The sequence below is a fragment of the Eschscholzia californica genome, unplaced genomic scaffold, assembly GCF_041429995.1.
Source record: "Eschscholzia californica isolate CP2 unplaced genomic scaffold, dmEscCali1.0.p SCAF_6, whole genome shotgun sequence".
Taxonomy (NCBI): domain Eukaryota; kingdom Viridiplantae; phylum Streptophyta; class Magnoliopsida; order Ranunculales; family Papaveraceae; genus Eschscholzia; species Eschscholzia californica.
This window is the reverse complement of record NW_028238483.1, coordinates 17,669,231-17,683,768: the sequence shown is the minus strand read 5'-3', so window position 1 is coordinate 17,683,768 and position 14,538 is coordinate 17,669,231. Positions and strand designations below refer to the sequence as shown.

Genomic DNA, 14,538 nt, shown 5'->3' with positions numbered 1-14,538 from the left:
GCTCGGATCGTTTTAAGCTCGTTTATTACAGTACTTCAAATCAAAACAACGTCCGATCATTTGTCACATACAACAATAATTGTTAACGAACACAACCAAAAAAGTAAAGATGTTCACTTTAAAATTCTTAATATTTGTTTCGTCAATATAAATGATAACGATTTGTTCATTAAAAAAATATCATAATCAATTGTATGTTGCGAAAATGTCGTTAGTCCCTCTCTTTGCTAGTTGTCATTGCCAATGCCAAAATTATCCAAAAATACCTACACAAGAAACAACAATATTAGTATTCTGACATATACATGGAATAAAATGTTTTATGTCAAGTAGGATGAGCAATTGAACAATATAAAAAATTCAAAACCAAGTAGGAAAAGCAATTGAACCATTCATACCCGAAACGATCACTACTTTTTACTATCGGTAATAGGCAAATTCACCACAGTTATTGTCTTTTCCGTCTGCAATTATTTATAAAAGATATGTTAAACATTCATTGACGTATCTTGAACGCAAAATTAAAGTACTGTTTTTATTAATTAGACACTTACTTTGCTCTTCTTCTTGACGCCATAAAGATTACGCACCCAATCCCCACCACAAAGCAAAGTCTGCACAGTATCTGCAGCTAATGAAGCACGGTAAGTGCTAATTACCCTACTTCCAGCACTAAAAGTAGATTCGGAAGCCACAGTGCTGATAGGAATTGCCAAAACATCTGAAGCTATTCTTGACAATGTGCGATACTTCAATTGGTTTACCTTCCACCACTCCAAGGCACTGAAGGCGGATGGTTCCCCATTATAAACAAAACAACACTCTTCTAAATAAACTTCTAAATCAGATTTCTCTGGTTGGATAGTTTCAACACTCCTCATATAGTTGTTAAATTCATTCCAACTAGTGTTCCGGTCACTAGCGTCCGAAACGCTACTTATGTTGGCTATTGTTGAGCTAGTTCCTACACTTTGACTTGTATTTTCATCCTTATGCATCTCCACGTAATGTGAATAAAGCTCATTCAAAGCCCCACGAACGTTTGCAATTTGTTCGCTTACATTGTAAGGGTAAATTTTAGGGAAGCAAAATTCTATCATTCTCATCTTATACCTTGGGTCCAGAACACTAGCTATGGCCATCAATAAATTACATTCACCCCAATACTTGTCAAATTTAAGCTTCATCTTCGCGACCATGTCCCGAATGAACACATTCTCGTCATTTGTATTTCTGTCCAACACCATTTTTACCCTGTAAACTTCACCAAGAAACAAATTAGAAGTAGGATAATCACTTCCTGAAATGATATTAGTAATTGTGCTAAATGGTTCCAAAATTTCGCAAACTTTCTGCACCCTATCCCACTCTTCCGGTGTTGGGCAACAATCATACGATGTCTCCGCTTCTGCATATAGTGGAAATGCTTCCCTGAATTTTAATGCACATGCCAGCATATCATAAGTAGAATTCCAGCGAGTTTTACAATCAAGAATAAGTTTCCTCGATGGTAAAGGACATTGTTGCACAATTTCTGCAAAACTCTGTAATCTTGCTTCACTTTGGTTAATAAATACAATAGTGTCACGAACCTTCTCAATAATTTTTTGAATTTGAGAAATTCCATCTTGAACCATAAGATTCAAGATATGCGCACAACAGCGCACATGGAACAATTTTCCACGGCAAGGTAACTTTTGGATCTTCGAGAATGTTTCTGCCAAGTTCTTGATTGCTACATCATTGGCCGAAGCGTTATCAACAGATATGGAGTATAGTTTGTTCTCAATACCCCATTCTTTTAAACACTTGAATATGGCAGCAGCAATGTGTACGCCACGTCGTGGAGGAGGAATGTGCACAAAGTTAAGAACCCTTTTCTGTAACTTCCACTCGGAATCAATGAAGTGTCCGGTGATAACCATATATTCAATCTTCTGATTTTTTGACTTCCACAAGTCTGTTGTTAAACTAATTCGACCAACCTTGCTTAACATATTTCTCAACTTCTTCTTCTCCAACTCATATGTTGCAACACAATCGTTTTTTATCTGGTTTCGACTAATTTTCTCCCATTGAGGATTACCACATCTCATTAATATATTGAAGCCCTCTTCTTGAAAGACTGAAAAAGGATGCTCGTGCATTAGTATCCAATTAGCAGCTGCCTTTCTCATTTTCGAATGATCATATTTCCCGTCTGTTAGAGCACTCACCAAAGATGCATCCACGCCGTTTGTGTTGGGTTTTACACCCTTCTACTAGTGTTTATAGCGGAATTAAGACATCTAATGTCTACACTAGTATTCCCAGGATCACATGCATAAACCTATGATAATCATTAATTAAAACTAGAAAGATAAATACCTTATTCGCTAGTTTTCCCTCGAACCTTTCCAATTGCTTATGAGAAGACCAAGAGCTTCAAGTGTAGCTCCTCTACTTGGGACACGAGCAAACAATTCGATCTCCCACCTTGTTGTATAGCTAGCACACCAATGGTGGTTGGAAAGAAGAACTCCTTTCTTCTTGACTAGATAGATAGTTAATGGGAATTAGCTCACTTTCTCCTCTCTACTTGATGTGGTAGAGTAAGAAAGCTTAGAGAGAAATTCCACACCTTATTCTCTGCCCTAAGAGTGTTTATATAGAACCCTAATAAGAATCCACCTCCTTTTAGGTTTCCTAAAACACCCTTTAGAATAAGATTTAGGGAAATAGTCGAAAATAGCAACTATTGATATTTTCTCAATTCCCTAAGTAGGAGGTGCCCAAACACCACGAAAATTGGCAGATATAATGTTTATTATATCAGCAACTAACCCTCCAAAATTCAGCCCAATCCGAGTCCTAGAAGTACCCGAACCGGTCTAGGCCCAAAAACCCTGTTTTTGGCCTTTTTGTACTATCTTTGCCTAATTCCTTTTTAGGCCTATGAGATATGTTTATGGGACACTCCCATGATTATATCTCACTCCCACTAGTCATATCCTAGATCAATTTGTCACTCTTATGTGTAACCCGTTGTAGGATCCGATCGAAGTTAGTCGCGAATCACTTCGTAATTCGACGATCGTAGTTGGTCTCTAGCTACAACTCTACGATCCCTAAATCAATCGGACTTGATGATCTTCCACATCAATTGTCCTATCCGACAAATTGTTCGCATTGTCACCTTGGTCGAAGGACATCTCCTTCAACTCCTTCAGACTCCCACTTGGACTTAGAACAAGTACAATGCTCGATTCCCATGTCACTTAGTATCCCATCTGATACGTCACGTCATTCAGACTTTCTTGATCTCGAGTACAACTGTCAAAACAAATGATTAACTTTTAATCCATTTGAGCACGGCCATGCATTTTCAGTTGTTGCTCGTCAAGTGGCCCGAGGACACTGTACCCTAACATGGTTAGGAGGACATAATCCATTCTTGCGCTCCCACTCAACTTCATGTCTATCCTGTCCTTCCCAGTATCCGCCTTTATAACCTCCTTTTACGGCGCGGCGTTTAACGGAACCAAAGTTAGACATTCCTTACATAAGATGAGCTGAGCACTCATTTTTTGAGGAATCTCTTCAATCTTGTCTTTGTGAGAAGTTTGACGATTTCATCATTCTTTGGATGAACTTCTCACGTTGAGGGTTATTCCAGCGTATAATCCCTATTATGCACTTACGTAGTCGAATCGAATACACTATTCCTGTAGCCCATGAAACTGCGCTATCCCATCGACTCCCGTACTAGTCTTCGTGAGTCATTGTTGTCCATGCAATGACCTGGACTAGGGAATTGATAATGAATCACTCCAAGTTCACTTAGTAGGGTTTCATTCATCAGATCACGTACCTGACAAGCCTACTCAGAGCGTTTTCTTTATCGTGTGGACTATCTCTTAAAATACCAAACCAAATTTTAAGGACAAAATAAAATTTCTTTTATTTTATTTATCGAATGTAAGTAATCAGGCACATAAACTTTATTATGAATCCAAATTACATTTGTTGCCATTCCCCAATGCGCTTTATACCAATGTCCCTCATGTGTGAATCATGTTTGGGCTGAGGTAACGGTTTGGTTAACGGATCTGCAACGTTATCATCCGTATGAACCTTGCAAATTACCACATCTTTTCTCTCTATGATTTCCCTAATCAAGTGGTACTTCCTTTGGATATGTTTGGATTTTTGGTGCGCTCTTGGTTCCTTGGCTTGGGCTATTGCTCCGTTGTTGTCACAATAGAGAGTCACGCCCTCTTCCATGCCAGGTACGACACCAAGTTCTATCATGAACTTCTTGATCCAAACTCCTTCCTTTGCAGCTTCCGAGGCCGCTAGGTATTCTGCTTCAGTGGTAGAGTCAGCAACTGTGCTCTGCTTGGAACTTTTCCAACATACCGCTCCTCCATTCAGACAGTAGACGAACCCAGATTGTGATTTGAAGTCGTCTCTATCCGTTTGAAAGCTTGCATCCACATGGCCTACAACTTTTAGTGTATCTTCCCCGCCATATACCAGGAAATGATCCTTAGTCCTTTTCAGGTACTTTAGGATATTCTTGGCGGCGTGCCAGTGCGCTTGGCCTGGATTTGATTGGTAACGGCTACACATGCTCAAAGCATATGAGACGTCTGGGCGAGTGCAGATCATGGCGTACATGATTGATCCTATTGCCGAAGCATAGGGTACTTTCATCATGTGTGCTAGCTCATCAGGACTCTTAGGACACTGATCTTTGCTAAGCACCATACCATGTGACATGGGAAGGAATCCTCTTTTGGAGTTTGTCATCTCTAACCGTTGAAGAATCTTATCTATATAAGTTTCTTGACTAAGTCCGATCATCCTTCTTGATCTATCTCTATAGATCTTGATTCCCAATATGTATTCTGCTTCCCCTAAGTCCTTCATAGAGAAGCATTTCCGAAGCCAGTCTTTAACTGATTCCAACATCGGAATATTGTTTCCTATGATTAATATGTCATCGACATAAAGGACTAAGAAAACTAGGTCGCTCCCACTAACCTTCTTGTAAACACAAGATTCTTCTGCATTCTTGAGAAATCCAAATTCTTTGATTTTCTCGTCGAATCGAAGATTCCAACTCCGGCTTGCTTGCTTGAGTCCATAAATGGATTTCTTAAGCTTGCAAACTTTTCCAGCATTTTTGGAATCTACAAAACCTTCGGGTTGTGTCATGTACACATCCTCTTCCAAGTGTCCGTTCAGGAAGGCGGTTTTGACATCCATTTGCCAAATCTCATAATCATAATGAGCTGCAATTGCTAGAATGATCCGAATGGATTTAAGCATTGCGACAGGTGAAAAGGTTTCATCATAGTCTATGCCATGAATCTGTTTGTATCCTTTTGCCACGAGTCTAGCTTTGAAAACGCTAACGTTTCCATCCTTGTCAGTTTTTACTTTGAAAACCCATTTGCATCCGATTGGTTTTGCTCCATCGGGCAAATCGATCAAGTTCCATACTTGATTTTCTGACAGGGAATCCATTTCCGATCTCATGGCTTTTAGCCATTTTTCGGAGTCGGGGCTCGTCATAGCTTGGTTGTAGGTACTCGACTCATTATCTTCTAACAGTAGGATATCTGTTTTCTGAGATAATTCCTGGAGCCTTTGAGATCTACGAGGGGCCTGAGCAACTTTTGGAGTGTTCTCAACTAGTTGAGATGTCTCCTGCGAATTTGATTCGACTTGAGCGGGAGGTACTCTCGACCTCATTTTCCTCTTCCATACTTTGTGTATAGATAGGAGCCGCTAAACCTCTTGATATTTCTATATCTGTGTTTATTTGTTGCTCATATCGAATTTCATCGATATCTACATTTCTCCCACTTGTTTGTTTGGAAAGGAATTCCTTTCCAAGGAAGACACCATCTCGAGCAACAAACACTTTGTTCTCAGATTCGTGGTAGAAGTAGTAACCCCTTGTCTCTTTTGGATAGCCCACAAAGAGACATTTGTCTGATTTAGGTGCGAGTTTGTCTCCTTGTAAGCGTTTTACATAAACTTCGCATCCCCAGACTTTGAGAAAAGACAGCTTTGGAATCTTTCCAAACCATAACTCATATGGCGTCTTTTCTACAGCTTTTGACGGAGCTCGGTTAAGTGTGAAAGCAGCCGTTTCTAGAGCATACCCCCAGAACGTGTTTGGAAGATTTGCTAAGCTCATCATAGATCGAACCATGTCTAACAAGGTGCGATTTCTCCTTTCAGAAACACCATTCATCTGGGGTGTTCCTGGCGGAGTGAGTTGAGATACTATACCACAACTCCTAAGATGATTGTCAAATTCTTGACTCAAATATTCACCACCTCGATCGGATCGAATGGCTTTTATTTTCTTGCCAAGTTGATTCTCTACTTCGTTCTGAAATTGTTTGAACATGTCAAACGATTCGGACTTATGCCTCATCAAGTATATGTAACCATAACGAGTGAAGTCATCCGTGAACGTGATGAAGTAGCCATAGTTACCTCTCGCCGGAGTACTCATTGGTCCGCATACATCCGTATGTATGAGTTCCAAGGGTTCTTTGGCTCGGTCTCCTTTTCCTTTAAAAGAAGACCTCGTCATTTTACCCATTAAACATGATTCGCATGTGTCATATGATTCTAAATTATACGAACCTAGAAGTCCATGTTCATGGAGCTTCTTCATGCGTGTCATGTTAATGTGACCCAAACGACAATGCCAAAGGTAACTTGGATTTGAATCATCTAACCGTAGCCTATTGGTTTCTATGTTGAAGACTTCGTTCTCAATATTCGTAATATAGAGACCGTTGTATAGCTTAGCACTGGTATAAAACATTTCACCTTTGTATAAAGAACAACGCTGGTTTTTTATTAATAGGTGATATCCCTCTTTGTCTAATTCTGAGACTGAGATAATGTTTCTAGAAATAGAGGGTACATAATAGCAATTATGAAGTTCTAAAACTAGACCAGTTTCCAAAGGTAGACTGAAAGTTCCTACAGCTTTCGCAGCAACCGTTGCTCTATTTGCTACTCGTAGGACAAGCTCCCTTCCAGATAAATACTTGATTCCCTTAAGGCCCTGCACATCATAAATGATATGAGCACCACATCCGGTATCGAATACCCAGGATTGAGAATCAAATGTATTTGCTAAGTTAACTTCGATAACATAGATACCTTGGTCGGAATCGTGAGTTCCTTCCTTTTTCCTTTTGTTCTTCTGAATCAGTTGAAGTTCTTTCTTTGATTCAGACATTCCAATGCCTCTCCGGATTGCCTTAATAAGTTCCGTACTTCCTCAACCGTGATTTGTTTCGGGACATGTCCCTTAATCGACGGATGATTGTGTGCGCATCCATTTTCCTGAATCTCTTTTGAAGATTAGGCTCCATGGTTGCCAACATAAGGCAAATTACTGAAATTGATTTCATCCGGATACTTTTGGCCTGCTTTTGTTCCTCAATCTTTGAGTTCGCAGTTATTCTTGGAATAGGGGTATCCAGTACGCTTTCTTTGTTTGTAGATTTGAGAACACTTCTCAATCTCTTTTCCCAATCAAGGAAGTTATCCATGTTCAATTTGTCCTCATCAAGGATTGAACATAGGTTGAAAAGATTGATTTTTGCCATAGTAAAACTACATGAAACAGAAAAAAGGATTTTGCTAAGTATTACATTCGATAATTTTTGCAAAAAGTCCTAAGTTTTTGCCACATTATTCAAGATAAAACGTGTCCCTAGATGAATAATGCGATTCCGAGATCCCATCTCTCAAGGATTAAGCGGACTAGGGCCCTGCCCTTAATTCCCATTGATTTAGGTGAGTGAATACTTTCACTGATCATACCATATGATTCTCGGTTGATGGATTACATGTTTAGTGTAAAATCCATCCTTTTGCCTCGAGTATCCAAGACTCTCTTGCTGATCTCGTTGAGTAGAACCATTTAGACATGTAGGCCTCTTCTATAGGCCTACCCGCAATGTCCCAAGGTAGAGGAGGTACTCTGCGAAGGCCGACCCACCTTCCTCGAACAAGGGCGCAAGGAGTGTCTTAATTTGGATAGGCATTGTACTCAAAATTACTTTTAGGGACTTTTACGCTAGTCTGGCGTTCGTTTTAGTGAACTAATTAGCCTAACTAACATCCACGACATAAAGCGTAAATAAGTAAGTAAATGCGCGCGAGAAAGTAAATCAAGCACATATGGATCCTAGTATGGCCCCTAACCTAGAAGATCTAATCTCCTTTGTTTTGCTTCTTGTTTCGCCTTTTTAGTTCGTCTAGATCTCCGTCTTTGAACCTCCATTGATTTCTCCCACTCGCCTTTGAATTTCTTCCTTGAGTTTCATCAATGGACTCATAAACCCTAAACTCTAATTACAAGACTCAAACGATTCGCAGATCGTGTAAACTTGAAATTAAAATTATTACAAAACATGCACCCATCCGTGCTCAAAACAAGAATAAGAAATAAATTCTATGGCCATACTAGTTTCCGCATTCACATCACATGCAATCATATAATATATTTCAAGGCTATCAATTATATATGCATGTATATCCAGGAGATACTTTTGTCGACATCCGTATGTCATGTACGCACCTTAAGTCTACATCAAAAGATTAGACTAATGGTGTGTCTTGGTTTGATTTTAAAATTTGATTTTAAAGAGAAATTCCGTTTGGGCCTTGAATGGCCCGGGTTAATTTCGGAAATATTTGGATTGAAATTTTGGGAGAAAATTTGGATAAAACTCCCACTCGAATAGTGGTCCCTTTTCGTGGTCCGAAAAGCCTTGAAAAGACCCGGGACAAGTCCTAGACAAGTCTCGGCCCAAGCCCACAAAAGGGCTTGGACAAGGTCCGGATATGGCACGGCCCATAGGGTCGGCATGTCCGAGCCGAGGCCAATAGGCCTGATCTCGTCCTGGCCGGAGCCAGGACGCTAGTCCAAGCACCAGACGCGTCCTAGACGCATCTGGTGCTGGACCGGACCAGCACTAGGTGTCTCGGACTTAGTCCGAGACACCCAGGACCCCAGACGCGTCTCCAAGACGCGTCTGGTAGTAGCTATTGGACGCGGCCTCAGACGCATCCAACAGTAATCTGGGACGCGTCTACCAGACGCGTCCTCCAGGCTACTGGTCCGGCCAGGAAGCTTCCTGGCCGGACCTATTGAGTTTCTAAAAAACTCAATAGTTTCCTTTTTTTTTTGTGTGTTGCAATTTTAAATTGCTTTTTCCAAAATTTGAAACACTTCTAAAATATTTCAAATTCTTTTTAGAACTATTCTAAATTTCCAAATTTTGTTTTTCACAAGTTTCCAAAAAACTTAAAACAACTCTTTTAATCAAACCAATTTGGATCAAAATTTTAGGTTTTGAAATTCTTTTCAAGAACAAATTTTGAAATCTTTTGACAAATACTTGAATCTTATTCAAAATAAATCAAAAATTTTGTGTTTTAAACACTTTTAAACACAATAATCTATCTAGAAAAGCATGGAATTGGTCCAAAACTTAGATAAGATAGGCTAATTGCAAGAGGCTCTGATACCACTGTTGGGTTTTACACCCTTCTACTAGTGTTTATAGCGGAATTAAGACATCTAATGTCTGCACTAGTATTCCCAGGATCACATGCATAAACCTATGATAATCATTAATTAAAACTAGAAAGATAAATACCTTATTCGCTAGTTTTCCCTCGAACCTTTCCAATTGCTTATGAGAAGACCAAGAGCTTCAAGTGTAGCTCCTCTACTTGGGACACGAGCAAACAATTTGATCTCCCACCTTGTTGTATAGCTAGCACACCAATGGTGGTTGGAAAGAAGAACTCCTTTCTTCTTGACTAGATAGATAGTTAATGGGAATTAGCTCACTTTCTCCTCTCTACTTGATGTGGTAGAGTAAGAAAGCTTAGAGAGAAATTCCACACCTTATTCTCTGCCCTAAGAGTGTTTATATAGAACCCTAATAAGAATCCACCTCCTTTTAGGTTTCCTAAAACACCCTTTAGAATAAGATTTAGGGAAATAGTCGAAAATAGCAACTATTGATATTTTCTCAATTCCCTAAGGATGAGGTGCCCAAACACCACGAAAATTGGCAGATATAATGTTTATTATATCAGAAACTAACCCTCCAAAATTCAGCCCAATCCGAGTCCTAGAAGTACCCGAACCGGTCTAGGCCCAAAAACCCTATTTTTGGCCTTTTTGTACTATCTTTGCCTAATTCCTTTTTAGGCCTATGAGATATGTTTATGGGACACTCCCATGATTATATCTCACTCCCACTAGTCATATCCTAGATCAATTTGTCACTCTTATGTGTAACCCGTTGTAGGATCCGATCGAAGTTAGCCGCGAATCACTTCGTAATTCGACGATCGTAGTTGGTCTCTAGCTACAACTCTACGATCCCTAAATCAATCGGACTTGATGATCTTCCACATCAACTGTCCTATCCGACAAATTGTTCGCATTGTCACCTTAGTCGAAGGACATCTCCTTCAACTCCTTCAGTTTGATGTTTCAGTTGGAAAGTTCAGCAATTGCTGCTTTTGAAGAATTTGCATCCGTCTTGGGCAAGTTCTTAAATGCCTTTGCATAGTAGTAGTGCACCCCGACTTAGTAGTCGCTATAAGAATTTGACAATGGTTACATTTCAGCTTTTTTATTCCTGATTTTTCAATCTCTGTGAACTCAGTCCACACAGATGATGTCTTCTTTCTCTTCTTTTTTTGAAATATATCTTCTTTTTCATTCGCTCCAATATTTCCCTCGGTTCCAACATTGGACACATTGATGGTTTCCTCTGTTGGTTGTGTTGCATTACCAGCCATAGCGCTAACTCCTGAGTCACCCTCAAGGATTCCATGATTTCCGTTACAAGTCTCATCAACCATGGCATCACTTGAAGAAGCTTGAACTGAATTCACTACCTGATGTTAACATAAATACTTATTATATTACTCACCATCCATTATGTATGTGTGAAACTTATAAACTGAATACTAAATTACTAAGGACTAACAAATATATTTCATCAAAAAAAAGGACTAACAAATATATAATTAGAATAATACTATAGATACTAATCATAGTTAGAAATTACCCCCTTAAAGTAACAGAGACATTACAAATTCAAGATTATTTAGCTTATAAACGAAATTAATATGCACGATTACTAAGTATTAGGCAGAAAAATATATTCACATATCTTGCTAAAGTGGTAGATTTAACATCTAACATTCAAAAATTCACTTAGACATTTAAACAAACACTTAGATGTCATCAGACTTTCTTCCACTCAATTACTTATTAACCAAAATAAAAATGAAAGAAGATTAAAAGAATATTTGTTTCTGAAAGAAGACTTACCTTTTTTAGGAATTCTTTGATTTTGCACCTTGCAAATAAGGAGAATAACACTGACTTTTCTTCGATGGAGCAAATTCAATTACTTATAATAAAAATAAAATGAATGAGGATTAAAAGATTATCTCTTTCTTAAAGAAGACTTAGCTTTTTTAGGATTCACTTACTTTTCCTTGATGTTGCAGCTTGCACAAAAGGAGAATAACACAGACTTTTCTTCGATGGAGCAAATGAAGAAGATGAACAAGTTACTTTGAACCCCCTTCATTTTAATCTCTGGATGCTTCAGTAATTGTATAGACACAATTAATTGTTGATGATGGTCTGTATTCCATGTACAACTGTACAAGTTTCAATACATATCATAATTATGTACTAGACGAGCTGTTCACGAGTAGCTCGTGATACACTAAAGAATGATCAAGCTCAGCTCGTTTATATAAACGAGCATGATTTTGGGCTCGAATTAAGCTCGGGCTCGTTAATTTTCGAGTCGAGCACGAGTAATTGTCGAGCCAAGCTCGAGCAGCTCGTTATAGGCTCGGTTCGAGTACACCCCTATGTGAGATTCTGAGCCTTTCTTGTTGTTTTGAGTGATCTCTTCTGAGCTAATTCCGAGTAGAGTGAAGAGCTACTCAGCCTCACAATATTCATTAGAACTCATTTGATCTCCTGAGTTCAAATTTTACAACCACTAGGGATGTCATCAGGAAGTAAACCCTTCTCTTGTAGTCTGCGAAACTTGAAAGCAATGTCAACTAGAGGAAAATAGATCTCATCCATCATTTAGAACCCTGAGAATAAGACATGAAGCAAAGAGGAGAAAATTATACCCAAGGAAATTGTTGAGAAAGTAAGATGTGTATTTTGAGTTGTATACCCAAAAAAAAAAAAAAAAAAAAAAGAAATAGAAAAAGAAAAAGAAAAAAAAGTGTTTGTGTAGTTTTGTTTAAGTGTTTATCCCTTGAAGTAGTTCTTGAAGATTTGAAGACGTCGAGTTCTCAGGAGCTCTAGTCACATCATCATTATAGTCTATTGACCTCTAGGAAGCATTGTTAGATAGTTAATCAGGTGAGAAGAGTTGGTTAGCTTCCCCATTCCGTATTAGTGGTTGTTTCCTTTCTATGAGATTAGTCGTTTACCAGAAATTTAGTCCGTCTTTTGTAATGTGTTGAGTTTTCATTCATATTCATACTCACACATTGAGTGAACCATTTCTGAGTGATTTGAATTTTTGAGCGTATGACCGTGAGGCAATAGTCGAGGCGAAATGTATTGAGAAAGTAATCAAGGTCTTGTCTTTTCGGAACCGAGATGATACTCATATTGGCTGGTCACGTGCACTTCGGGTCTAGATTACTAGTGAAGGGGTTTTTAGCTTTTATATGGTTTGATCTGCTTAGATTTCATTTCTATTAACTTTCAAAAATCTACCGGATAAACCTTTTTAGTCCACATCATATTTAAACCCTTCTGCATTTTTTAAATTCTTGAATTTTGTGGGTATATTCACTGGAAACCCTCACGAGACAAAACTCGTCCTCTAGGGCAACCTAGAGATTTAACGGCTTGTTGCACGTGCTAAGTGCAATCGTGATTCCCTACGGAAGTGGTGAACTGGGTTTAGTTGTATTTTTCTGTTTTGCTCGAGGACTAGCAAAATCTAAGTTTGGGGATGTTTGATGAGCCATGAAAATGTCTCATCTGAATCTCTTAACTTGGGCTAGTTAGTCTAATTCGAGCCGTTACTCTGATGATTTGTTTGATTTTCTTTCTCAGGTCTCATTTACGGATTTCGATGCGAAAACATCGTGATAAAGACATACTTGAGGGGAATTTTGGTCATTTTAATGACGAGGGTATTCTGGTCAATATTTGTGCTCATGTGAAAGTAGAGTCCAAGACGAGTCCAACGGCGAAGACGGAAGTCAAATCGGAGTCCGGATGGAAGAATTAGACAAAGTCAAAGTTTGGTTCAAAACTAGTTGACCAAATCAGTTAACACGAATTTCCCAAGGACGCGTGGCACAAACAGAATGGTGAGATGAGGGTTTTCGGTATTCAGGTGGGATGCACGGGTTACTCTTTCGGGATCCATCAGAGCAGAAGATACCGTGTACCCGAGCGCACGATATTCTCAGGCTTATCTCGGTTACACATCCATATCCGATGGCTGTAACGGTTTCCGAACACATGGCTTTGTCTAGAGAGGCATGTTGCACAGTTCTTAACTAACCGCGATGCGCCGGATCAAATCCTTTGACAGCTCATACACAACTCATTGGGCGACATTTTTTGGAGACTTTTCCTCCCTCACTTTCTCTCTCGTCTCTAGCTATCTAACTGCAGGTAATATGAATTATATTATTTTTATAGTAAGGAAAGAATCAAACCAACAAAGAAGGAAAGTAGAGAGATAAAGCCCGAGAGAGAACTTATGGAAAGAATCAGAAATGGAAGGAATCAGAAAGGAAAGAAGAAAGAAGAAAAGGAAAGAAGCAAGAAGAGAGGGAATGGAATGTTTTTAGAGAGAGGGAGATTTCGGATTTGAGAGCATTCTCTCCGGCTATATAGAAAGACAGCTCGGTTTTTGCAAGATATCATCTCTCGGCTGGGGACATAAAAAAAAACAGTACACCATTATCATAAAAGAAAAGCTCAGCTTCTCCATCACTCTTTATCTCTCACGGCCAAGAAGAAAAGAAAAACAAGAGTTTAGACAGAGAGAAAGAGGAGAATCACTCGGGTTTGAGAAAGAGAAAGAAACCGAGACAGAGACTATTTCATCATCATCACCTTTTCTTTTCTGATTTTTCTTTTATGTAGTCTTTGTTCTTAGTGAGAGAGAGAGAGAGAGATTACAGAGGAAGAGAGAAAGTTAGAGAGAGAGACAGAGAGATATTGTAGAGAGAGAGAGAGACAGAAATATTCGGCTGAAAATGAAATAGAAATCGATTTTAATTCTGTCATACTGTTTGTGTATCTCTTTTGGTGAGAGAGAGAGATTAACAGAGAGTTAAAGAGATTAAGAGAAAAGAAACAGAAAGCTTAGAGAGAGAAAGAGAATTGGAGAAGGTGAGAAAACAGGTGAGAAAACAGGGAAAATATTTCCGGGAAGACGAGAAAATCGTTTTCCCAGAGGGTGCGTTTGG

At 39.0% G+C, this 14,538-nt stretch overlaps 1 protein-coding gene across 1 annotated transcript; it reads right to left on the bottom strand.

Annotated features, from left to right (window-relative positions):
- Positions 1-410: 410 nt before the first annotated feature.
- Positions 411-2,177, bottom strand: LOC147532103 (zinc finger BED domain-containing protein RICESLEEPER 2-like). Its single transcript, XM_086649899.1, has 2 exons — positions 555-2,177; positions 411-464 (listed from the first exon to the last, which is right to left on the bottom strand). Exons 1-2 carry the CDS (start codon positions 2,175-2,177, stop codon positions 411-413), a joined length of 1,677 nt encoding a protein of 558 aa, XP_086506025.1.
- Positions 2,178-14,538: the final 12,361 nt, after the last annotated feature.

Excerpts from the sequence above, each read along its gene's own strand:
- LOC147532103 (XM_086649899.1), bottom strand. The coding sequence starts at position 2,177 with ATGAGAAAGGCAGCTGCTAATTGGATACTAATGCACGAGCATCCTTTT. Across the intron at positions 465-554 it reads GCGTCAAGAAGAAGAGCAAA|ACGGAAAAGACAATAACTGT; the intron begins GTAAGTGTCTAA and ends AAATAATTGCAG.